Source organism: Acipenser ruthenus, chromosome 5 (assembly GCF_902713425.1).
Source record: "Acipenser ruthenus chromosome 5, fAciRut3.2 maternal haplotype, whole genome shotgun sequence".
Taxonomy (NCBI): domain Eukaryota; kingdom Metazoa; phylum Chordata; class Actinopteri; order Acipenseriformes; family Acipenseridae; genus Acipenser; species Acipenser ruthenus.
In genome coordinates this window covers 64,222,986-64,250,366 of record NC_081193.1, presented here as the reverse complement: position 1 = coordinate 64,250,366, position 27,381 = coordinate 64,222,986, and the positions used below count along the sequence as shown (strand labels likewise).

Below are 27,381 nucleotides of genomic sequence, written 5' to 3'. Positions count from 1 at the left end.
GTCTTGCTAATAGTCTGATGTTGAAAAAAAAAAATCTGACGTGTTATTCAATAACCTTACATGCCTTTCCCCACTCTTGTGGTCTTAACCTTGTCCCCAGTGGACTGGCTCATGGCAGGGAGTGTGTGACAGGATTCAGGTGCCCTTGTAGAGCAAAGAGAGGCGATTGCCTGACTCCTGTTTGCCTCACATAGACAGTGTCATTGTACACCACCCACTGTGAATTCACAAATTTAAAATAAATGCATTTTTGTCCTGATCTTTCTAGATGCTTTGTCTACCGAGGAGCCTCTGCGTGAGGATATTGTTTCTGTTCTTGCTGTCTTCTGTGAGAAGCTGCAGGGAGTTATTAAGTAAGTACACATTCTCCATCGGATAAAACTAAGTAGATATTTAGTAAGGGAGTAAATATGTGACCCTACAAAAAAGAAAAAGTAATTTATAAATCATTAAGAAAATGTAAAAACACTGTATCATAACATCATTGACCACAGTATAACAGAGCTAGGTATTTTAAGTTTTAACTATGTAAATATATTGGGTGGTAACTAACTGTACAAGTGCTGTTTTTCTTTCTCTTTTTTTCGCAGTGAGAACCAGCAGCTCCAGCTCCTGTACCTGGAGTGTATCCTCTCCATGCTGAGCAGCTGTCCTCCCAGCATGCACCTGCACAAAAGCTTCACAGATTTGATATGGTGAGTGTCATCATCTACTATGGGAATAGAAAATGGTGAACCAATTCTGAATCTACCAGGCTGCCCTCGGGTCGTGGTGTCTAATCTCAGTCCGGAGAGATTATAATTATTAGCATTAGTACTATGGGAGCTATCAAGTCACAGCAGTGATGGAGAACCCTCCACAACCCTGCAATCTCAAATAATAAAAACAATTCGCAACTCCAAATCTCTTTTAAAAAAAAAATATATATATATATATATATATATATATACAAGATTTTAGTCCCTAGGATTCCCAGTCTGGCTCACCTGGTAAAGTCAGGGGAGCGCCTGTTTGCATCCTGGCTGTGCCAAGTTGCTAGTCATTGATGGGAGAATTTCATTGGCTCTGGTGTCCCTGTGGATTAGGTAGGCAAAACCACTGACTGTTTATCCTCACCGTGCTACAGCAGACCCTACTGGTCAGGCTGCAAGTGAACTCAAATCAAACACTTCAGTTCTTCTGAGCTTCAGTTCTTCGGTCCCTGTATAGAATATGATCCTAGATCAGCCTGTAATCAAATCCTCTGTAGACTGACCATGGACCAGCCTTCGTACTAAAAATCTATCTAGATTAGATGCTGATATTTTTTTCTTGTTTAGGAAGCAGCTGTGCCCAGCCCTGATTGTGATCCTGGGGAACCCCATGAATGACAAAACCATCACGTCGGCCCACGGGGGTGTGTTGCAGGAGATGGACACCTCCTCTCTGGGGCTCTCAGACCATGGCCGTGGCTCAGGCTGTTCCTCCAGCGCCCCCACCCTCATCGGCCCTGTGGCACGCACCATTTACTACATAGCGGCAGAGCTGGTGCGGCTGGTGGGGTGTGTAGAGTCTATGAAGCCAGTGCTGCAGTCTCTCTACCACCGGATACTGCTGTACCCCCCTCCCCAGCACAGGGTGGAGGCCATCAAGATTATGAAGGAGGTAAACACCGAACCAAGCCTTTAGGACAAGCATACTGTATCGCTGAATCACTTATACAATTGTAATGAAACTTGGTAAAGATATTCTGTATTACAAGTTATGGAGAGTGTTTGCATCTAGTTTGCTTTTCCCTACTTATGTAATGCTTACCTTTTTAATTTTCTTATGTGGATGTAGGCCATGGTGATGTACTTGTTCATGATACCAATGTATGTTAATGTCATAAATGGTGTTTTTTTTAACTTGGTGTTTTTTAACTTTTTGGGTTCCTGATGACGATGGTGATAGACATAACCCACTGCAACAATACTCTTGTATTTTAAATACCTGTATATTTATTTATCAAATAATGCACTTCGTGACTTATAGTTTGATAATTTTACGAAAAAAAACAAAAAAAACTAACTCTTTCTGAAGCATGATTTGCACGGCACTGAAAATCAGGTGTCCTCAGGGTTGGTCAAAAGCAGAGGATGTCTATTAACCTATCAGACATGGACTAGTTTTCATCAAGGAAAGTTGGTAAATTCAAAATGAAATGTGATGTTGGTGTCAGAGAAGGCGCTTTTGTGCACGATTTGTAAACAGTGAATCGGATGTAAATAACCTGTCCAAGATTGAGGAAGAACGATGCGTATCAACTGAGTGCCTTTTCATTTCATTGTACCTTCTTTTCCAAAGGCTAGAATAACCATTTTGTCCTTTTGAGTTTTATATATTTCCATACATATCTCCAAATGCATTGTTCAAAGCATCCATTTTTGAAAAGTTGCCAATTATGTTTTGTATTTTCACCATCCCCAATTTTGGTTATGCCCAATCGTAGCATTTTACTGAACTGTAGAAACTCAGGACAGATCTTATCAATTTTTATATTACGTTATGGTTTATTGTAAAGGCTGGTATTGCTTTGAGGCGATTAGCAGGCAATGCTTATATCAATTCTAACATAACACTGACATGGTTGATTCGCACAGAATCCACCTGTTTGTGGTGATTTTTAGTCCTGCTAATCTGCTTACCGTCAAAATCAGAAAGTTCACAATAATAAAGTTACAAAAATACAGATTCAAGTTTAAAGATTCAGTAATACAGTCTCTTTGGTAGGTCTCAGATGAGAACAGGTCTTCACTCAAACTCTCACAGGTCTGTTTACTCAGCCCTTTTATACCAACCTTTTCCCAGGAAATTACGCACAATGGTCTCAGGTTAGCTGATTATTTAAACTATCAGCTCTTTATCTGGTAGGACTACATTTTTCTTCCAACCATTTTAGCTCAGTATTTAAACCATTGGATATAGACTTTGAGAGGTTATGAGGGGCCCTATATACTTTCACTCCTTAACCTTTCCATATACTTTACCACAATGGTTATAAATGTGAAGCTTGGGTTAAATGGGGCAGATATGGGCACTGTTAAGCATTGCCGTGTTGCAACTAGTATCTTAGTTGGGCCATTAAAATGGTATTTTAATTCAGAACTATTTTCCAGAACCAGCAGTTTTCAGCAGAATATGAAAAAGAACTGGGCTGTTGTATATCTAACCGTGTAACCTGTCTTCTATTTATGACTGTTGGCCTCAGTAAGAAATCACACGGTTCCCTTTGAAAATAAATCCTTACTGTTTTTTTCTCTCATTTCCTTGGCTTTCAATCAGATTCTGAGCAGCTCCCGGCGCCTGTTTGATCTGGTGGCACCTGCTGTTTCAGAGCCAGAAACTAGAAAGAGATCCTTCTCCAAAAGAAAATCCCATCTGGACCTCCTGAAACTGTGAGTGTTTTATGTATCCAATTGTACCTGTATCTCAGCAAAAAGCATGCCTCACTCTTATTACTGGATCCAATCACCTTACTAGGAACACCCCTATACATCTGTTGGAACAGTCCAGTTTGTATTCATGAAAGATGATTCATCACACGATGAATCATGGTCAAAGTGGTGAGTAAATAAATCCCTGAAAGTAATCTGGCAGGAAGTGTAGTTGTCATGTACAGCGAATTTATAATTTCTGATAAACGTCATTACAAAAGTAACGAGCAACACACGTCCAGCGTGACAGTACCCAAACCTTTAGGCATTTTTTCCATTTAACATTTGGATGACTGGAAAACATTGTGGCCAGACAATGTGGTTTACACTGTTCACCATGGATGGAGGATTGGAGTGTGGTGGTAGCCACAGCAAGTATTTCACCTTGACTGAATTATTATTTGGCCATGCATTTGTGACAGAGCAAAATTATATCCCCTTTTCCCAATAAAGAAAATTAAATTGTACTTACCTGTGTTTTGGAAATGTAATGATGCATCGTGGGGCATGACTGGACTGATGTATGCATTTGATAGTTTGAATAAACAAATAAAATAAAATAAAAGTAATAAGTTTAAAACTAAGTTTTAGTGATCATTTTAATGTTTGTGTTCGTGTCCGACCTTCGCCTGTGAGGAGCTCCTGCTTGCAGGAACTGAGATCCTCCACAATATAGAGTGATCATGGGTGTTAGTGAGAAATGATGCTGAGAATTAATGTTGGTGAAGGTGAGGGTTTTGTGTGCTGTGGGGTTTAAATATATATGGCTTGGAAGAGACAGACTCTGTACTGTGAGTGAAGCGGTTTAAACACAAAACAAACATTTTGCAAAAGAAGCCAGTACGTTGGCCAAAACAAAACAGACAAACAAAACAGTGACCTAAAACACGTATTGTGCTGAGATATATTTCAGCACGAATAGCAATTTCTTCTTTTTAAATTTCCTCTCGTCTCTCTCATGTACCCCCTCTCTGTACACCTAACCCCAAGTGAGATATTTTCACCTCGTTTATGCAGCTGTGCCTGGGCTCGATCTAAAACACAGGTGGTTTAAATATATAGGAGGGTGTTTTTTAAAGAAATATAGTTGGGGTTTAGGGGAGTTTTTGTGAAGCTGAGTATTGTGTGTGGAAAACCGGCGGCTCTATCTGAAACCGCAGTATTTTAAAACATATATTCTGTTTTGTTTAAACTGTTTGTTTGGCCCTTGTGCCTGTTTGTTTTATTTTTGTTTATTATTTATATTTCAATTGCGCAAAAGCGCGTTTAATCCTGCAGCTTTTGTGTGTTTGAGTCTCTTCCTGGTTAAATACAGCCTGACCAGTTATGTCATCCTGTTCGCAAGGTTGCAGGACGATAACTAAAGGTAAACTACCATACGGAAATATAAAAGTTATTAATATGTTAACAAAGGTTTAACAAGATCAAAAGTCACTTACCTGTTGCTTTCATGTAGAAAAGTTATCTAAGATTTTGAAAAGTTTCACTTGACATTTTTGGGGTCATAATTTATTTGTAAGTACGGTTCAGAGTCACCGCCATTAAGAAGGGGTACACCACTCAGAATGAACAAGTTTGATTGTTTTTCTTAATTTTTCATTATTTGTATTTCTGTTAATTAAATATATTCATTGTATTTTACAACTTTATAACAGTCTGAATCCTGAGTATTTCAGTATTGTCTGAGGCCTTACACTGCCCTCACAGAAAAGGCAGTGGCACAGCATTTGTTCGCATGGTCTGGGATGAGTTATTCCTTTTGGAGGCTAAAGTCAATACTCATACATGTCTGAGAATTGCGTTTTAAGATGCAACTATTCACCGTGCCAAAATTGTTTGTTAGTGGGTCAAAGGAGATGAGCTATAACTCGCATACTTGCCTTGGCCCATACAGTCCCCAGACCATCTGTTGTATAAGCTGGAACTTCAGTAGATGTGTGTCAATAGGGCCTATTTAGGGTTCTCATCCCAAAAATGGGATCGAACATGTCCACCTGTCTGTCTGTCACACTCACATGGTGAACACAATAACTGCCTTGGTTTGGTTCCAATCTTCAAATTTCAATTCAAGATGACAAAAAAAAAATCTTCTTTTAAAGGATATCTTCTTCAAATCTCAGCTCAAGTTTCAAGCACAATGCTACAATAAGTAGCTTTGGATAAGCATCAATAGATTATATTCTATGAAGGGCATATTGTCAGTTATCAATTGACATAAACATTCCAGAGTTTCCTGGAAATATTATATTTCAATCCAGCTGTGGGATTAACAAAAAAGGCCCTACTGACAATAATCCTCTGTGAATGCTAACAGCTAGTGTCAATATCCCTGGAACAATTGCACTCTTTAAATGGAATTGTACTCAACCAGATGTCTGCCTTACCATGTTATAGCTGGAATTTATCTGGTCCATGTATATGCAAGTGTGTGTGTGTGGGGGGGGGGATGTTTGAATCCAACGTACTTCAGGTTGGTATTGTATTTGTTTATTGCTTGCTTCAATAATAATACAAACCTCTTTATTTCCTTACAGCATAATGGATGGCATGACTGAAGCCTGCATGAAAGGGGGGATAGAGGCCTGTTTTTCATCAGTGTCATGTGTGTGTTCACTGCTGGGAGCCCTGGATGAAATGAGCAAGGGCAAGGGCCTCCAGCCTGAGCAGGTCAACCTTCTTCTGCGTCGCCTGGAGGAGCTGAAGGATGGAGCAGAGTCCACCCGAGAATCCATGGAGATCAACGAGGCCGACTTCCGCTGGCAGCGCCATGTTCTCTCCTCCGAACACACCCCATGGGAGCTTGACAATGAGAAGAGCCCTGACATCAGCATCAGCGTCACCACAGATACAGGCCAGACCACTCTGGAGGGTGACCTGGGGCAGACCACCCCTGAAGAGAACATGGATGAACCTTCCCCTTGTGGACAAGACAATGGGGAAATCTCAAGCAGGGATGCAGAATTAGAAGCAAATGAGCAACCTGATGTGATCCAGAGAAGTCACGCACTGGTCTACCCGGATATAACCAACTTCCTGTCCGTGGAGTGCAGGGCTAGGTCTCACGGATCAAGATACAGTGAAAGCAACTTCAGCGTGGATGAACAAGATCTCTCAAGGACTGAGTTTGACTCCTGTGACCAGTACTCCATGGCAGCAGAGAAAGACTCTGGAAGGTCTGATGTCTCAGATATGGGCTCCGACAACTGCTCTTTGGCAGATGAGGAGCAGACCCCCAGAGACTGTCCTGGTCACAGGTCTCTGCGCACAGCAGCCCTCTCCCTAAAGCTGCTCAAGAACCAGGAGGCCGACCAGCACAGCGCACGGCTGTTTGTCCAGTCCCTCATTAGCCTCCTCCCTCGTCTACTCAGCCTCCAGAGCACCACAGAGGTGGACTCCTCGCTCCAGAGCTTCTCCTCCACATTCTGCTTGGGCCTGCAAGCTGGTAAGAGGGATCTACTTGAACTTCCTTATAGCTAACATTAAGATCTAATTTAATTTCCATTAAAACTAGGTGCCAGTGTTTGTTTATTTATTAATTGTAAATGTGGTTTTCAAATGTGAAGCTATTTTCCTGCACCCCAACTAATCCATGAATTGGCATTGCGTTCATTGTCATATCGGTATTGCGATGCAATTGGATCAGTTGGATGCAGGGGTGAAATTCTGCCGGTATTCACCGTTACTCAGTAGCAGAACTTATTTTGATGCTGGTACAGAGACTTATTTTATCTGCTTTTTATCTAATGCACATGCATTCCATCCACTCTTAACAGCTGTTTATTTTACACAGTCCACTAGTATTGTGTTAGAAAACAGTCTCATCACAGAAACTAAACAATCATTAAAATATTTTCATAATGAACCAATGGCAATGGATGATCCAATTACCTTAGTTCTTGGCAGTAAGTCCCCTGAGGAGGTTATTTGGCATGCCAATCATTATTAAACCAATTGGTCAGTCTCATCCGCCTTTGGATTTATATGATAAAATAACTTTTTCGATACCCTCCCATGATCGACAACTAATTCTTTAAGAAATGGAAAGTAAAAAATGTTTGTTCATTGAATGAATGGCATCTGAAGTAAGTTTTAATGTTAAGAAATATTTAGTATTTTTCTTTTAAACCATCAAAACAATGAATATGAAGGAATTTGTAAAATAGACGTTTTCTGAGGCATGTGAAATAAAATCCATGTAAAAGTCAAACTGCTCTACAGAGAAATAATATCATTATTTTCTTAATGTACACAATGAAACTAGTAATTTTACTTCCATGCAGATAGAAATTAGTCGTGCTTATGTCCTCGCTAGCTACGTAAAGTTGCGTCGTGTTAAATTAAAACTCTTTATAAGTCCAGTTGGATTCAGAAGTTGATTGACCATTCTGCGAGAGAAAAAATGGCACTTATAGTAATTCATTATATGATACATGTCTAGCTCAAACATTTTTTACGAGAGTGTCAACTTGTAGAACAAAGGGGAATTTATACCCAGAACATCTGCTTGTTTTTACAATGACAGTAGAGCCTCACCAGAACCCACATCATTTTCTATGTGCTGCCAAGGTAAAGGTTTGAGGCAGCCACAAACATTAGTTTTTTGTATAATGTGTTTCTGTAATTAACTTTTAATATGGTATATATTAACTTTTTTGATATTTTAATATATTTTAAAATGTATATATGTATGTATTTAATATATAATTGGATCTGACAAAATAATTATTACCATTTTGACTGTTCTTGCCTCTACTAAGAGTACCAAGTTCCCTTGTAGTCTTTTCAACCCCATTAGGCGCCCCTCTAAATCTAAAGCGATATTGGGGAGCTCAGTGAACCATACAGTGCATGGCTCAAGAACTATTGGGTGGACAGTCCTAGTATAGAGGGTTCCCAGCGCATTGTAACCTGAATAACAACCACAAAACAATGAAGGGTTTCTAAGAATGTTCCTGTGCTAGTTACTGTAGAATATATTTTGTTTTTTGTTTTCCATAGGTGGTATGCATTCACCAGGATTTGAAGCAAGCGACCAGCTTAGTTGTCAGGCACTTATGAATGCAGATGGACTCTACCTTGTCTCCTACTATGCAATCCTTCTCAACCTAAAACTGTGTTGCTGTGACTACTACAGAAAGAAACCAGCTCCAGTTCTTGTTAGTTTGGTAAGAAAAGCAAGTTAAACATGGTGTCTTGTACATTATAGAGAAGATGACTCTCTGTTTAAGTTAGTCTTAACAAGCATTCAAACTAATTTTAAAAATGCATAAACTACCATTATTGCCATTATACGTAATATATATCATTGTTTGTATTTATGATGCTGTCTCCCTATAAGTAAAAATAAATACGTGAAAAAAGATCATACAATACTTGCAGTAGGTACTACTATCAGATCATTCCCTTTATGAAATCATTTAACCTGTGTGGTTTTTAAGCATCACTGTGAAGTAAACTTGTTGGAATTGGCAGATCTGCCACTGCTGCCCCACCTTCAACTGCTAATATCTCAAAATCATTTCAGCTGTCAATTTCATATTTTCAGGTGTAGGGAGAATAAATCAACAAATGAATACTTTATATGCATAAAAGAAATACTGTTAATACAATCGTATAAACATTGGCTACAAGCAAGCAAAGACACGCAGGTCACAGCATGAACCAATGTATACGCTTGTATCACAACGCAGACGTAATTTGGAGTCAATTCAAGGAAGTGACTGACGATTCAAACAAAAACATTACGTTAAATACTATGATTATATTAGCATTTCCACTCCCATTTCTTCCAATCAGTATGGATCCACTCTACTATCACACACCTTCAACACATCTCCTGGTAAGGGGGGGGGGGGGGGGAACTCGCTCAAATCTATAACATTCTATGGTGCGTCACATTTACGCATTTTAGAGACTATCTTATCCTTCTACCCAATTTTTATTGCTGTTAAAACTGTTTCAAACTAGTTCTTTTATTGTAGTGATCTCTTTTCACATTGTGCGCTCATTTTTCCACTACTCTACACATCTTGATTAGACACCTGCCTACTTTGGCTTTCTGCCCAGACGCCAAGATACGAGAGACTGCAAATCTGTATCAAAATATGAAAATATAAAAACTCATACAAATATGAAAACTGTAACATAGAAGTAAAGAAACTTATAATCAAATACATAATTAATACTTTATGCAGAATGTCATCTCCTGCACAGATTATGTAAACTTCTCAGGCAAAGTCTAACCACACCCTTTACTTTGACCTGTGACTTAAGATTGCCTCTGTGTCGGGGTCATGTGACTTTAAGTCTCTTCTGTATAGGGACAGTATTGTCGTAATGTTTGGTACACAGCTGTATTCTTTGATTTTCTTACTTGCGTTACATTACTGGTGTTGTCCAGCAGAAAGGAACCCTTTCACTGCCACGTTTCTCTGGCCATGTCCATCTTACTTCATTTTCCAAACCATGTGATCTGATATGACATTCCCCTTTGCGTATGCTTTGGTTTTGGGTGTGAGGGGTCAGAGTGTCACAGGGTTACTGGGTACACTCTGGGAGTACCAAATGTACTCGGAAATTCAATATGTTTCTGGGAGCGGTACTGAGGACACAGGGGTGCTTTAAAGTTCTGAGTTTTAAAAAGTCACCAGGATGTGATGACTGCAACAGAAATTGAATCAAAGGGAATCTAAACAACAAGTAGAATACACTTACTTAATATCTCTCTGATATTTCATACCTGTTGCTCTTTAAGGTACATTGTTAGTGTGGGGATTGGATTTAAATATGTGGACATTCCAAGGGTGTTCTTTTGAGGTACCATGTGGTGCATACAGTCACTTCAACAAGTTATCATAGTTGCATTCTCTATAGCCCAAGTTCTGATTACAGTATTCAACATTAGACAAAAGAAACTACAATATGTAGTACAACCTTTAGTGTAAACGGAATATCCCTCACATGACTGATTACTTTTGTTTCAGAAGGAACTACAGAATAAATTGGATTTTCTTGAAATTGAAAGCAGTAATGATTGAGGTTGGGTCATATATACATATAGCAGTTTAAACACTGCAGATTTCCCTGTTTCCGCTACCCATGGCCCTAACCCTATAGACAGAGTTGTGGCAAGTTTTTCTAATATGTTGTATATTTACAGTTTAACAATGATTGTGTGGCATAATGTTTTGTGTGGAGGCACAAAGAATTGTAATTAACTGTGATGTTATAATGCATATGTTATTGAACTGGCGGACTACCTCACTTAACATTTATGTGTATAGGTAATAGTTAAGAATAGATATTTCTTGTGAAGCATGGATTGGTTCATCCCTGCCAGTGTGTTAATGTACATCCCTTGGGCCTGCAGAAGGAGTTTGTGAGGCAGATTCAGAGCAGTGGGGTGCTGGTAGTTTTGTCCCAGGCTTGGATAGAGGAGCTGTACCATCAAGTCCTGGACACGAACCTGCTGGGAGAGGCTGGGTACTGGGGGGCACCAGAGGAGCACTCCCTGCCACTTATCACTATGCTAACAGGTAATCCAAGTCTTTTATAGAGCCCAGTGGCAATGCTTTCCATGACACCTATGTTTTTGTTTTTGGGTGTTTAAAGGGGTTATACTGTAAATAATAGAATTTATAGAATTCTGAGTGAAGACAGCAGTCCATCTGAAAAAAACAAAATACAAATAAAATAAGTGCACCAGCAAGAGTAGACACATAACAGTAGACAAGGAACAGCTAATAGAAGAAAACAAAGATTGAAAAAACACTAAAAAAAACTGCAGCATGGGCTGTTAATGTACTTGAAGACTGGTTTAAAGAAAAACATATGGACATTCATTTTAAGGAAATAAGTTAAAAAAATAAAAAAAAACAATCTCAACAACATAAGGGAATTTTATGACAGTTCAAGAAGTTAAACTGCGGACCAGTATTCAGTCTCCAGTTTTGTAACGCAGAGCTGGACTAAATAGATATTTTAACAGTAGAAGTTTTAACATCTCTGCTGACAGCGAGTTTAAAACCAACAAGTACGTATTCCTGTCAGTCATGAAAACTTTTAGAAAAGCAGGTAAAGACAAGGCCAGACACCACCCCCCGAAATACCGGCCTGGATTTGAAGCGGACTATATTACACTGCGGATGTATATACAATAAAAGTTTCTGGTTTTGTCTTAATTTTAAAAAGTGTTTTTAATCCCCCAAATGACAGGTAGCTGTGTTTATAAGCGGTATAAACCACTTCGGGCCGTGCGGTTCCGATGATATATATATCACTTCTGGGGTGGTATATATCTTGGGAACCGCACGGCCCGTCGTGGTTTATTATACCTTACTTATACCACAAGAGAGGGTATGTCTAGCATGTGATATATTTTTGTTATCTCACTTGAGTGCGATAACATGCTTACCGGGACTAGTTTTGAATGTGTCTTTGTATACATTCCAATCCAGCGATGTGCTGCTGAAATTCAGGATGGAGCTACAATACTGCCACCTACGTGTTTTATAACTTTAAAATGGCTGAAATAATTTCAGATTTCTATTGATGTTTTGATTTGGACTCCGATTTCCTTGAACGAGTTTAGTCAAGAAATGGTAGTTACCAATCTGAACTTTCTAACTGACCTTTTTATAAGTTACTATCTATGTAAATTGATAGACTGAGCCAAGGTTTTAGCTAAATATGTTTGCAAAGAGGCCATAAACAGGGTTCGAAATTAATCCACGTCTGTTGAAAATGAAAGTAAAGATCCGCCAGGTAAAAATAATCCCTGAATTAATTGATTTAATATAAACCATTTTTTTTACACATTTTATTGTTTATTTATTTTAAATATATACTTGTGGTATAAACTGAATACGGAATGATCGTTCATGGTGTACGGTTTTGTGGCAAAGTGGCTGAGTGGATGCAGGTGCAGGGGTGATGCAGTGCGGTAGTGAAGCACACAGAGATTTGTAATTCTGTTTGGAAAGGACTTTATTTTCTTTTTATCCAGGTCTGGTGAAAAAATAATCCCCCTGCAATACACAACAATGTGTACTGCACAGGGTAGACAGTAACGGGATTACAGTCCCAAATAATAAACACAATATCCGCACCACAATAATACATACACGGTCACCAGTCCTGGGTGTGTGCAGTAGTGCTCGTGGTGGGGGATACAAGTTTATTTAGTGACAGTGGTGAAGTGATGTTCCGGCTTAGTGCTGGCCCTTGGTGACAGCTCCAGAAACGTGTTTAGCCGTCTAGTAATCTAACAAACAAGACAATTACAAACAAACAAAACACAACACTCACGAGACTGTTTCTCACAGGGTCTCTTTCAGTCCTTCTCGGTTCTATTGTAAACCAAACCAAATGAGAAGGAACAGATTGCGATTCTCTGTCCTCTTTTTACGCTGTCACACATGATCCCTTGGTAAACAGGTGCAACCGCCTCTCCAATCTGCAGCTGCCACGTCGTTTCCCTTCCGGGTCAATGCGTTACTGCAACTGAGTCTCGCCTTCATCCAGACTGGCCCACTTCCCAACCCTGGGAAAGAACTGTCAGACCAGCCCGTCCAAAGAACTCTGTTCTCACTGCTTAACGCCCTCACAGGTCGGGAGGGAGATTTACAACCAAGAATCAATGTATTTCTGTCTCAGGTTTTTGTTCCCCTTAGGAGTATGTCCTTACATAAACCACTCACTCCTGTCGGGGCTCGTGATTTACTGGGCATCCTCCTGCGGTGAATAAAAACCATATACCACGAACAATCATTCAGTGTCCTCAATATTTTACCTGTAGTCAGAAAAGTGAGGTCACTATAGATCTGTGAAACAGACTGATGAGAAATAGAGAATCAGAAGAACTAAATACACTAAGATAACTAAATCCCAGACCGACACTTGAAGGTCTGCAGTAAGCCTTAGATCAGGACATGTACTTCAAACTAGTCATGGAGGTAGAACGTCATTTATTTAAAATAATTAAAGATTATTTTTTAAAGAATAAAATGCAATGCTTTTAAAATTTTTGGTTAGTTCTCCTAACACACTTTTAGAGTTAAATTGGCCCCAGTAAGACTTCATTTTTTGTGCTGTTTTACTACTGTAATGCATTCCTCTGCAGATATTGATGGCCTGGGCAGCAGTGCTATTGGAGGGCAGCTCATCATCAAGGCCTCAATGCAGTCTCCTCTTTCCCATGACAAAAGTGCAGCTGATTCTGTGGTGGCAGGTACGTGGGTACTTTGTATTAGGGGTGTCACGGTATTACATTTTGACGGTATGATAACCGTCAAAAAATATACTGCGGTTATCGTCATACAACAGTATAATGTTATTTTTTAAATACATTTTTAAAATGACTATTTAAAGAAATACACAGTGGTCAACAAATATTATTAATTAAAAGAAAAAAAAAAGTTTTGTTACTTTTAACATTAAGCTTTCTGTTTTAAAACAGCTTTGTATTTATTTTCAAAAAAGTTGACTGACAAGCACCTAGGAGCTTTTAGAGACAGAAACACGCGAACTACTTTTAGTAACCGTGGCAATCTATACCACGGTATACCGAGACAGCCCTACTATCCCTTGTCTTCATTTCAAATAAAGTAAAAAGACACTTCTGTACTTGGTTTTATTTAATGACAGTATTATGGCCAGCTATGATAATAAGCACACTTAAACATAAGCAGTGAGGTTTGTTCTGTACATTTTTGTAAAATTCATTTTTTTGTGTATTATATTAAATCATATTAGTATTATTTGTTTATTTAGCAGACGCCTTTATCCAAAGCGACTTACAGAGACTAGCTGCAGAGTTAATTACAATTACGTCTCACCCGAAAGACAGCGCACAAGGAGGTTAAGTGACTTGCTCAGGGTCACACAATGAGTCAGTGGCTGAGCTGGGATTTGAACCAGGGACCTCCTGGTTACAAGCCCTTTTCTTTAACCACTGGACCACACAAATCATAACAAAAATATGGCATAAAACGTCCTATTCATTTTAATGGGATATCCGCTGTTTTGACATGTCCATATTTGTATTACTATATAGAATTTTCATTTTTTGTGGATGCTTTCACAATAAGTACATCATTGGCCTGAAGTTTTAGGTGCAGGTTTTAGGTCTGGTGTTTTATTTGTTTTATTTGTTACTAGCCATTTAAAAAAACAATATTAGTAAGTATGTTAGTAAGCTATTCTTGACAGTTAACAAACTAAAAATGTTCCCCTTTAAAATTTTGTATGGGAAGAGAAGTTGTGAAAATATCTATTTAACCCGGATGATGTTCCCTGGTGGTCTTACCTGGCCCTGGTTCGTTCCTGTAGGTGTGGTCTTCGCCCGCTACATCCTGATTGGTTGCTGGAAAAACCTGATTGACACCCTGTCGACACCGCTGACGGGCAGGATGGCTGGGAGCTCCAAGGGCCTAGCGTTTATCCTGGGAGCAGAGGGGGTGAAGGAACAGAACCAGAAGGAACGGGACGCCATCTGCTTGAGTCTGGATGGGCTGAGGAAAGCGGCTGGGCTAAGCTGTGCTTTAGGTAGGAAGATGTGGGTGGAAGGGATGCTGGGCCTGGTAGAACTACAGTATGTGTCGGAAAATGCACCTTTAGTGATGCAACATCTGTGGGAAGCACATGGAATTCAGAATGCTTAACTTGTTTCTTACTAGTTTTGTAACCAAATCTATATTTTCTGTAAAGTACAACTGTTGTTAAACTGTTAAACCATTTGAGAATTTTAAGTTTTAATGGTTACTGCTTTGACCTGAAGAAAGAGCATTGCTTAAGAGGTCAAAATGTGGTGGATAGCCTTAGTTATGTGTGTTATGCTGTGTACTTTTGTTTTAGGCTCTTAGCATAGTGATTGATTGTACTGTTTATGTTTTTTTTTTTTTTTTAAACAGGTTTATTTTGCATTGGACTGGTGTTAAATACACTGCATAACTGCATTTGTTTTTAAGCTAAAAATGAAGCTGATTATTTCTGGTTCATAATATTGATAGCAATTAAATCTCAAAATAATTATTTATGGTACACCGTGGGTGAAGAACTTAACAGTGCCTCACTAACTTTGTCCATACATGCTTATGCAGTACTAAATCCTGGCAATAACATAGAAATCAAATAAAATTAGGGATGAAATCACTTTTTTGCAATTACTGCCTGTACTTTCAAATATACATGGTTTTGCAACTCACTCTTATAACAGTGCTGAACCAGCAGATGGGGCTGTTGCACTCCATGCCTTCTGTGCAATTTTAAAACATATGTGCACACTACAGAACATGGAAAAGGACATTCCTAAACAAAGAGGTTGGTTTTAAGCAAGAACCTGTGTAAAATTCATTGAACCAATGCATGCCAATGTAATTGTAGCGTTCCAACACAGAAATAGCCGAACAACCAGAACACTGTTTATTTGATGGGAAAATTATCAGTATTACATTTTCTTTATCGTTGGAAAAAGCTCAGAAATCTGCAGTATGTATTAAAAGGTTAATTAAAATAGTATACAGTAAGGGACGAATATCAACCTCAATATGCCTCTATGAAAATGGAAAGTCAAGCCATCTGGGTTGAAGTTTAAGAGCTGCAAGATCAGTTGTGCTCTGCCCACCAGAGCAGGGGTTTTCAAACGGGTACGTGTACCACTGGGGGTGGTACTTAGGGTTGTAGGGGGTATGCAGGACGACTCAGAAATGAAAGTAAAAGAATAATAATTATCTTTATTTTTTTTAAACGGTATTGCAGTATATATTATCTCTAAACTATTGTCTCTAAAACTTTTAATATTTCATTTTTGTTTAGTAGCTCAAATGTTAGTATAGCACAGTTTCAAAAATTATCATCCACCTCTACACATGCGTGATTTCAATTGAGAGGATTTCCACTCTGATATTAGGGTAGGTGAAGCAGGTGACTGGCGATTCTGCTATGGAGAGCTCTGCTCAAAGTGCTCTGTGCTGCTTGTGAACTTTACAGTTTTCATATAATTGAATACTAATCAGTGAAGCACAATCTTTCTACATTTTTTTAGAAGTATAAGTGCTGCGGTAAACATAAATAATAATCACAATACTCATACTTTTGACGGCTTTTGTTTTATTTATTTATTTTATTTATAAAACCACTGCACTAGAGCAAGATTGTGTCATGACTAGCAAAGCTTCACGCTCACCCACACCCTCCAGCTAGTAAACCACTGTGGATAGAATAATACCAATGATTTTTACATCCCTGGGCTTTCTGCAGGTGTTGCTGCGAACTGCGCCTCCACTCTGGCCCAGATGGCTGCTGCATCCTGCGTGCAAGAAGATAAAGATGACAAAGAAGCCCCTGAGTTTAGTGACACCATATCACAAGGTAAAGGAATGTTGGAACCTCATGTGCAGCAATACATTTCCACATACTCTAAAAGAGTTTGACAAGATGAGGCAGGTAGAGACTAGCACCACTGTTCTTATAGTAACCCTTATAATTACCTGATTTAACGATTGCATCCTTTTATATGGTTGTTAAGATGTAACTTGAGGGCCTTGAAGTACCTAGTTGCTTAATGTTTTGATATTTGGTTTGTACTCAAATGTGTACCTCAGTATGCACCATAGCAGTACTGGTAGTTGTAAAATAATTTAGTTGCCTGGGATGCATTTATCTTCCCCTGTTGTCACATTTTCCTGTTTTACATATACCTAGAGAACCACTTATCGGTATCAAATTGTGATGAGAATTGCTAAGGACATTCTGTAGAACACTTTAGGGGGATGTCTGTCTGTCTGTTGGTACATACATGTCATACTGACATTTTTACCTACAAACTGTAGGTGTAGTTCATAGCCATCTACCTTTTCATGATATTGAATTAATTCATTTTTAATAAACTCCTGTGGCAGGGAACACAAACGACTAGACAGAAATATCAGAAATAATTAAGAGCTAATTGGGTTTGATGGAAATAAAACAAGAACAGAAGCTAGCTCCAGTCCAAGATTTGTAAATGAAAATATCAACATAATCATTCCTTTTAAAAAGAAATTGCTGCAAAAAGTACCGCAGGATCTAACAGGAAGTAATATGGTACTTGTACAGATTTCCCCCAAGCTATTAACTGTTTTTCAAAACCTAAAATTGTATTTGATTTCAAGTTCTAGTTATTCCCACTTGTTTTGTGCAGTGAAACAGAAGGTAGAGCAAAAGTTGGAGCAGATGGGAAGGCCCCAGGGAGTTCGGCTGCACACGGCTCATGTGCTCTGCATGGACGCCATTCTGAACGTGGGCCTGGAGATGGGTAGCCACAACCAGGACTGCTGGCCACACGTTTTCAGGTGCCCTTTGCCGGAGCTGCTTCAGAATTACTGCTCTGTATTTGTCAAGGACCATTTGTTATTATTACTGATCATTTTGTCTGATACTTGAAAAAATGTGTCAGCTTTTTAGGATATTTTTGGTTTCAAAATGTATCGAATAATCTGTAAAATAACCTTAGCCACATATAACAAGTGTGACAGATCATCACATGAGTTTCACCTTACTGTATTACCTCTGTTATATCAATATACAGTAGCTCTCAAATGTATCTTCTCTAAATACATTGGTGCTTTAAAAAAAAAAAAATCATCACAATATGATGACTCAAACAGAAAGTGATGTAGAGGGTGATTCTAAGGAACAAGAAGAATAGATAGTTAACATACATGTGATGTCTTACCAAGTTTCTCTAATTCATTGTTTTGTAACATAAAGGTCTTTTTTGTCTTTTCAAAAAAAAAAAAATGCTGACACTGGAGAAAAGGGCTACATGAATTTCCCCCATTGAGTTTAGCAAGACACCATTTTGGACATGAATCCACATTCAACAGCTACGTGTTTTATTCATTTTCATTTCCTGCTTGACTTGCACCTGCCCTCTGTTCCCCAGGGTGTGTGAGTATGTGAGCACTCTGGAGCACAGCCACTTCAGCGACGGCTCTTCTCAGCCAGCCGTCACAATCACGCAAGCTCAGCAGGCTGTGGAAATAGCCCTGGAGCTCAGGCAAGACAGTCTGGAGCAGGACCTGACAGTCAGCCACCCCGTCATCCAGCCTCTGTCTATCCAAGATCTGCTGAAGGAGACTAGCAAGGGCAAAGTGTTCGACTTCCAGGGAGGGAGCCTGCTGAGTGGGAGTAGTGCCGCCAAGGCAGTCTGCACGCTCTCCACACAGGCTGACAGGTACAGAGGTGCTGTGGGAACTGGTGGGCAGGCTGCTAGGGCACTGTTATCTCACTGCTTGGGACTCAGCTAGTGGGGACTGTAAGACTTACATTCTACAGCTTAGGTGCTTCGGTCTGAGTTCAGAAGCTGCTCTTCAGTTCCAGTTACCAGCCATGTAAAACAGATTAGATGAGACACATGCTAGATGAACTAAAATGTATTTTAAAGTAGTAAGTCACAGTGCCATCAAGTTTCCTTGTGTTAACTCAGTAGCGCTGGCTCTTACTACTATAAAGATATTCTAGCTTAAGCACCTTAATGTATAAACACAGTATTTGTGTAAATGCAATAAGAACCAATCAGAATGATGGCTTTATAACTTTATTAAAATGTAACCAGTAAAAAATGGTAATAGTATACCTGATAGTTTGCCATAATGTAATTATGGCTAACAAATTAATTCCATAAATCATTTTGCACTTCCATTCACTACATACTATGGGTCTCAAATGTAGAGTTTTTAAAGAAAAGCATGTTATAGCGAACACATAGTTTCACTTTAAAAACGGACATCTGGCACTAGTTTAGGTCTTCTGGGTCAAAGCCTATTACTGGCTGAAGGCATGTCAGTTAATAGGAGCAGTTGATTGGTTAATGCCAGGAAAGAAGCCAGTGAAGAGGTGGCAATTTCACCCTCCAAGTTAAATGACACGAGGAAATGCAAGTCTAAAAGCATGCCTTTCAATCAGTGATGTCTTTAACCTGGTGTAGTACCGGATATTAGGTTTTGAAATTAAAATACATGTTTCTTTCAAAACTCCACATTTGAGACCTATATAATGAATGGATGTGCATGGCGGAGAGCATTTATAGAAATATTTTGTTGGCTTCAATTACCAAATGGTACAACAGATTCTTCAATCTCTTTATTTTCACTCTCCACATGCATAAGCAGGTCTAAGCAGTTAGCATCAATTATCACCCTTACTTTGATTAACATGACAAACACATCTCTTCACAGTTATAAGCAATGCTTATGATGTAGTGAATAATATTGCAACTTTGACTACGATTCATAATTATTTGTATGGGTTGTCAGAAGACACTTTACAAGTATGCTCAATGATGTATCACATTTTTTTACCTTATAACCAGCAGTCCAGATAAGCTGCGTACCGTTTTTACACGTTAAACAAACTGAGATACACACTAAATTTAAATGTAATGCTTAAGAATAAGCAAAGCAATTTTGCTGCACAGCTTGTCTGCCTCCCCTCCCGCCTCCCCTAAAACTTCCAGTAACAACTATATCTCCCATATAGTTATTAGGAAACTGTACACAAGAAACCAATCCGACAAGCATTATCCAATCTCTGGCTAGCCCTGTTGTCTTTGCAGCCAATCACAGTAAAATAATAAGAAAAATTTGAAGCTACACAGGTAAGCCAAGACACCTGTCCAGCTGCAAATCCAACTGGAACCGTCGGAGGCAACCACTAAAAAAAAGATGCCTATAATATTAAATTAACTGTTTTATAACTTAGTAATGCTTTTCCTTATTGTATTTATCTGTATGGCTTTATATTGAAGTTTTAACTTCTTCAGTGAGTTTATTAATTTAATGTTAAAATATAAGTAATAAGTAAAAAAATGCACTGATAAATAACCTTATAAATAAATATCTTTGTATAACACATGCATGGTTGTATACTAGTTCAAAGTAACACTGCAGGTAAAATGGAAGGCTCTTTTTTAATGCCTACCCCATTACCATTAAAGTATTTATCGAGCTTACTCATGACTTCAAGGTAATGTTGCATTTTACCCCCTGAAAATACATATTACTTTATGTGTTAATGTTAGAGGGTTACTCCCAGACTAAAAATCTGGAGCGCTGCTTATAACAGAAGTTCCAGATTGACATTAAAGTAGCAGCTTAAGGATGAGATACATATGGTACTTTGTTAAAATTACAAAACAAGATCAGCTGCACTCATGTACAGACCAGTGAGTTATTTGTTGTTCACCCTATGTGATCTTGTTAACTGTCGGCCCTAGCCTTTATTTTTCAAAGAAGTTGATAAAACCACATGGGGCATTTAAGGCAGTGTTCAAAGCTAAAATCTCATAATGCTCTAAACTACTGCAGCTTTCATTTTAAACTGCTTTCAGGAATATGAAGGGTTTAGCCTAGACTCGCACTGATCCATGTCCTTGTTCCTCTTTTTTTTCCCTCTGTTAGGTTATTCGAAGATGCTGCTAACAAACTAAACCTGTCTGCCTTGGTAGGATTTCTCCATCAGCTGAGAAAAGCATCCCAGTCCCAGCTCTTTAATTCAGTGACAGAAATGGGTGCCTACTCCTTGGCTATGCCAGGTATTACTGCAATAAAATACCTCTCCTCCCTTACAGTGATTGCAGCTAACAATGCCAGAACTCTTACTTGTTGTGCACTTCCAGTCCTTGGGTAAGTCTGAAATGTCCAGTTTTGAAAGAAACACATGTTGTAGTTAACTTGTATTTTTATGATATATGGTACTACAATTGGTTAAAGAAATCTCAGTTTGCAAGTCATGATTTCAGTTAGTGTTGCACTTGCTTGGTCATTTCACTGGGAGGTGGAAATTCTCCTCCCCTTTTAATGGCTTCTTTCCTGTCATTAACCAACCAGTTGCTTCCCCTATTGACTGATATGCTTTCATCTTGCAACATGCTTTGAACCAGAAGACACTGCTGAGGTTAAATGACCTGGGAAGTGCAAATGCAAACAGACAACCCTAGAATAAGGTATAGGAACCTTTAATCTAAAGTATTACCAGATATATTTAAAATGAAAATACATGTGTACTTGTGAGGCGTGTGAGTAAATAATGGAATTTCCAGACAAAAATACGTGAAACAAAAAAAGGGTTACATGGAAAAATAAAAAAAAGTAACTGCCGTAAGGGAGGGAGTGCTGGATCAAACAAAAATTATATTCTGTGTACGAATCCGTGCATCTTTCACCTTCTCAATCCTCTGTGGATTGGCCACTGTACATAAAAAGAAAACCAAAAAGTTTAACAAAACAGATACCACACATTCCAGCTATGGCACAAGCATTCCTTTCTTACTCCCTTCAGCCTTGTAACCCCGCCTGTATTTCAAAGACCAACCTGGCACACAGTAGCGCGTACCCTTTTGTATGCAAAGCCCCGCCCCTGTAGTCAGTGGAACACCAATCCCAAACTGACAAGTGTCCTTACAACTCACTTGACTCGAGTGACCGGGATTTACATACTCGCACTTCCACCCCTCACCAAGGTGACGCCCCTCGTAAAGGAGACTTCTGTCACGGTCACGTGATCTTGGTAAGGGAAGTCCCGAGTTAGCTCGGTGCCTTCTACTGCCAGGAGGCTGAATTACAGACCGAAACCCCATTGACTCATCACAGTACTATAACATGTGTTTCTTTCAAAGCTGCTCATTTGAGACCTATTAAGCTAATGGAAGTGCAAAACAGATAAGATTTATAAAATTATTTTGTTAGCTGCAATTACTTAAAGGATACCAAAACAAGCAGACTTCATTTTTTTTTTTACAAAATCCCTAACTATTGCTGATTTTTAGTTCTATACAGGGTCTATGGTTAAACTTACATCAAAGCCATAGTTTCATTATTATGCTATTTTAGTAAAAAAAACTGTATCAAATGTGTACTAGCAGTATTTTAGAGAGGAGACTTTTGAGTGCTCTATAAAGGCCACTGGTACTTTTACTGATTTTAAAAAGACACCAGGGTGTGATGACTGAAATAGAAAATGTTCTACAGATCGATTCTAAGCAATAAGAATACAACATTAGTTAATAGAACTGTGGTATTTTATACCTGTACCAAGTTGTTCTTTAAGTTGCCTACTGGAGTGCTGGAAATACTGAAATAAAGCCCCTTTCACACTGGCAGTCCAACCATGGTCACGACCCGGGTTCTGGCTACCTGCGTAGTGTGAAACCATGTACCTGGGTTGACCAGGGTCGCAGCGACCCACTTTGATCTGGGTTGAGTGAGACAAAATGCATGACAGCCGTTCATGAGATGACGAAATAACAAGCAGCCACGCCTGCGTGAAGGTTTCACCTCCACGAGGAACATTTCTGTTTATTCTGTTTAGCCATATTTTTGTTGATTGAGACCCCATGAGCCAGATTGCAGCGGGGATTAAAAAAACATTTGCTCTAATCAGCATTTGGGCCGACAGTTCAATCCAGAGAAGCTTGGATGGAAGCGTCTGTAACAAGCTGCTTCCAGGGCATTGATACGCGCATTGTTTACTTACATCTGTCACCCAGGTCAACCCTGCTTTATCAAAAGCAGTGTGAAATCGCGTAGCCGACCCGCATGACACCGGGTCCTGACCCGGGTAGGTTCTGACCCGGGTAGAGCATGCCAGTGCGAAAGGGGCTTAAGACACCTTGCAAAATCCAAGATACTGATCTTATAGACGTATATAGATTCAGTGGGGGAATTTTTTGCACCCCTCCCACCCATAAATGTATCCATGTATGTAAATCATTTTCCTATATAAAATACTACAAAGAGATATTTATTCCCAGCACATTTTATTTAGGACGTCTACATGCATTTATTTATTTATTTCCAGGGAAAGCCAAGTCAACTCAAGACCGCGCCAGTGCGCTACACCTCTTCCGCCTGGGGGACGTGATGTTGCGTATTGTTAGGAGCAAGTCACGCCCACTGCTGCACATGATGAGGGCCTGGAGTGTGGTGGCTCCTCACCTGGTGGAGGTAACAGAACAAGGCACATTGATGGTCCAACAGCTAAACCGTTTCTAATGTAATGCCACAGAAGCTCAGAGTTAACTTTTTTATGATGAGCACAATAAAAAAAACCATTAAAACTGCCCCACATAGTCGCTGCACTGCTGTGTTTACAGCACTGTATCTAAATCCCTTTCTGTGCTGTAGATCAGTGGTTTTCAACCTGTGATACGCGTACCAGTACTGGTACGTGACAGGCTTGCAACTGGTACACAGCAGCAGTTCTTCTTTATGACGATATGATTCCTCAACCACAATAACTCCCTCAGTCGTAATGTATCAATCTGTTTGTACCACTGAATAACAGAAATAAGAAATTATGATACAGACTGTGACTGAAATGGTTGCAAATGCGAAAACAAAAAGTTTTGACAACCCTTTTTTCGGGGTTAGGGCACGAAAATGCTGCATCTCCCTTTAAAAGCATATGTCAATATTTATGAATGCGCTATGATGTTGGTATGTATAAAAAAAAAAATGCATATCACATGTTGTAATAAACTGAAGTGCAAGAAGGATGGTAACAATGTGATCGAATACAAATGCTTGTAAGTGCAGAGAGGTACTGTATAACACCAGCAGAATACGAGAACATCAGTTTCTTGCAACAGATGCGCTGGTTACCAAACATGTGCAAGTACTGTTGTGTAAAAATGTAGCTTAAAATGAGCAGTTGCATTTAAGAAATGTAGAACAAGAGAAGCAAAAAACCACAATTAAAATACACTTAAGGTGTGTGTGTTGCACACGTGCCATTAGCAAAATGTGCACTGCGCACCAGCGACCCCTGTAGTCTGACCGGGCACCTGCGGGCTTGCCTGTAAGCTGCCCAGAGCTGCGTTGTCCTCCAGCGCTGTAGCTCCAAGGTGGCTGTATGGTGAGTCTGCAGAGTGTAAAGAAGCGGTTGGCTGACGGCACACGATTCAGAGGACAGCGTGTGTTCGTCTTCGCCGTTCCCGAATCAGCGCAGGGGTGGTTGCTGTGAGCCGAGCTTAAATAGTAAATGGATATTCTAAATTGGGAGAAAATAATAATTAAAAAAAATAACTGGCGACTACTAAATTTCTAAAAAAAAAAAAAAAAAAAAAAAAAAGATTGCACATTACTGATACACTTGGTGGTCCCTGCTGGAAACACTGGTACTTGAGATGAAAAGGTTGAAAACCACTGCTGTAGAGCATGTGGTCTGATTGCAGCTATACCATTTACTAAATCGTATGACACAGGACTTGAGTAGGTCACACTAAAAAAATGTTGATTTGCTGTAATACATTTGCATGCAATACATTGTCTATATAAACTAAACACACCATTTATATATGCACTCCGGGTTGTTGGTACAGATTTTATAGGAATGCCTATAGAGGAAAATGCAGGTCTATCTTGGAGTAACCTCTTTGGTGGGAAGTTGTTCAGCGTTTCCTCTTTTTCTTGCTTCAAGGCCGCTTGCCACAAGGAGAGACACGTTTCCCAAAAGGCCATTTCCTTCATTCATGATGTCCTCACAGAGGTCCTGTCTACCTGGAGGGAGCTGCCTCATTTCCATTTCAACGAGGCCCTGTTCCGCCCCTTTGAGCACATCATGCAGCTGGAGCTGTGCGACGAGGATGTCCAGGATCAGGTACATTCTGCACTTCCACATGAGGAGTCAGTGCCATCACTAGGCCTCAACAGATTCTGCACAGCCCAGCACTCTTCTTACAGGGGTTTCGGAACTGTTGGCTGTTTATTAGCCCTTGCTAGGAAAGCCTGTCCACTGCATCAGAGAGATGATTAAGGCAACCAGAAGTAAAAATTATTTATTTGAAATACAATGGGCCCTATTTACAAAACTTTAAATTTATTGTAGCTAACACAATAATTCCATAAATAGTACCATTTTGCACTTTAATTAGCTACACACTGTACGGCAGGTCTCAGATGTGCTGTTTAGAAAGAAACCTGTGTTATAGCAAACATTATTATTATTATTATTATTATTATTGTTATTGTTATTGTTGTTATTGTTATTATTATTTAGTTATTTCAACTAACTGGTCTTCAGGTCATTTCCCTGGCAACAAGGGAAAGACCTTGTGACAGCCTGGAGAGACAGCTGACAGGAGGAAAGAGACCCCACTGGGGCTGGTAAGGGTTAGCTACCCTTGTCGGCAGTATCCAGCTCTGTGTTTACAGGATGCTGGAGACACCCGCCCAAGGCTTCTAAGAAATTAAAGAGAAAAATACCCCTAGAGTCTGCGAGAGCGGGGGCGGAAGATGACTCAACGTTGGACAACACGGTTAACGACTTAGGAACGGAAACGGATATGAGTATGGAGAGTACTTCACAAAAGACTAGTTCAAGATCTGCAGTTAACAAAGACATGGAACTCCAGGTTTGTGTCTGCGGCTGGAGCAAGGTGACAACGGTCAGGGGTTTGAAGATTCATCAAGGGAGAATGAAATGCTTGAGGGAGAAGGGACAAGGGCCTCGCATTGATCAGTACTTCTTACGAAGTCAGTCAAGTCAGTCGAATGAAATCCAGCGACAGGAAGCAAACCACAGTTCGCAGGATATCAGCACCCCTGTCATAGATGTGAGGAGGACTTGCATGGACACAGTTAGTGATGAACCTAATGATCCTTGTGAACCCGGTCAGACAAACCAGCATAAGAGAGAAAAGAACCTCAACGGGCACAAGCCTGGAGTTAAATGGCCAAGAGCTTGTGAGAAAACTGCATGGGACACAGTAAACACAGATCTCTGCGTTGCATTGGAAAGATTAAGTGGAACAGTTGAAAAGAAGCTGGATAAATTTGGGGACATCATCTACGCATATGGAAGTGAGAGGTTTGGAGTTAAAAAAAGGAAGGAAAAAGTACAAACTATTCCTGGAAAGTCTAGACGGCAGCAGGAGATTGAACGCTTAGTTAGAGAAAGGAGACAGCTGAGGAACCAATGGAGAAGAGCAGAACAAAGTCAGAAGGAGGGACTCAATCTCTTACAAAGGGTCATAAAAGATAAGCTTGCAACATTGCGCAGAGCTGAGCGCCTACGGAAACGCTACAAAAAGAAGGAGCGTGCGAGAGCGAACTTTTATAAAGACCCATTCAAATTTGTAAAGAAGTTATTCACCAGTGAGAAGAATGGCACACTAAAAGCATCTAAGGTTGAGCTGGAGAGATATTTGGAGGAAACACATACAGATTCAAAAAGGCAGGAGCCTATGTCAGTTCCGTCAGACATCCCACCTATCAATCCACCAGAATACCAAATGGAGGACTGTGCACCTAAGTGGAAAGAAATAGAGCAAGCTGTGAAAAAAGCAAGGGCTTCATCATCTCCAGGGCCTAATGGAGTTCCGTACAGAGTGTACAAGAGTGCTTCAGGAGTTCTACGAATTCTGTGGAAATTGATGAAAGTGGCATGGGAAAAACAGGTTGTACCAAGAGCTTGGCGCCGAGCAGGTGGAGTCTTTATACCTAAAGAAAAAGATTCTACAAGCATCAGTCAGTTTCGTCCCATTTCCCTATTAAACGTAGAAGGCAAGATTTTCTTCAGCATTATTGCTCAGAGATTGTCAGCTTACCTATTAAAGAACTGCTTCATTGACACTTCAATACAAAAAGCGGGCATTCCAGGTTTCCCAGGTTGCTTAGAACACATCAATGTGATCTGGCAACAAATTCAATCAGCTAAAAAGGAGAGGAAGGAGCTCCATGTGACATTCCTGGATTTGGCTAATGCATATGGTTCAGTGCCACATGAACTACTTTGGGCAGCATTTGATTTTTTCAGTGTACCGATGACAATAACAAATTTAGTGAAAGCCTATTTTGGAGATTTGCAATTCAGTTTTTCAACTTCAGAATTCAGCACTACATGGCAATGCCTAGAGGTTGGAATAATGGCAGGATGCACCATTTCTCCA

General features: G+C 39.7%; 1 protein-coding gene across 3 annotated transcripts in view; it reads left to right on the top strand.

Annotated features, from left to right (window-relative positions):
- Positions 1-27,381, top strand: part of LOC117403239 (brefeldin A-inhibited guanine nucleotide-exchange protein 3-like) — a 102,690-nt gene that overhangs the window by 46,779 nt on the left and 28,530 nt on the right. For all 3 annotated transcript variants that reach the window (XM_059024375.1, XM_059024374.1, XM_059024376.1), the window contains 15 exons: positions 269-353; positions 591-695; positions 1,320-1,644; positions 3,304-3,416; positions 5,990-6,897; positions 8,454-8,620; positions 10,825-10,990; positions 13,576-13,683; positions 14,784-14,999; positions 16,713-16,823; positions 17,635-17,785; positions 18,379-18,669; positions 20,894-21,027; positions 23,292-23,437; positions 24,912-25,091. In XM_059024375.1, the coding sequence (XP_058880358.1) occupies positions 269-353; positions 591-695; positions 1,320-1,644; positions 3,304-3,416; positions 5,990-6,897; positions 8,454-8,620; positions 10,825-10,990; positions 13,576-13,683; positions 14,784-14,999; positions 16,713-16,823; positions 17,635-17,785; positions 18,379-18,669; positions 20,894-21,027; positions 23,292-23,437; positions 24,912-25,091 (3,206 nt within the window). The remainder of the gene's footprint in view (positions 1-268; positions 354-590; positions 696-1,319; positions 1,645-3,303; positions 3,417-5,989; positions 6,898-8,453; positions 8,621-10,824; positions 10,991-13,575; positions 13,684-14,783; positions 15,000-16,712; positions 16,824-17,634; positions 17,786-18,378; positions 18,670-20,893; positions 21,028-23,291; positions 23,438-24,911; positions 25,092-27,381) is intronic.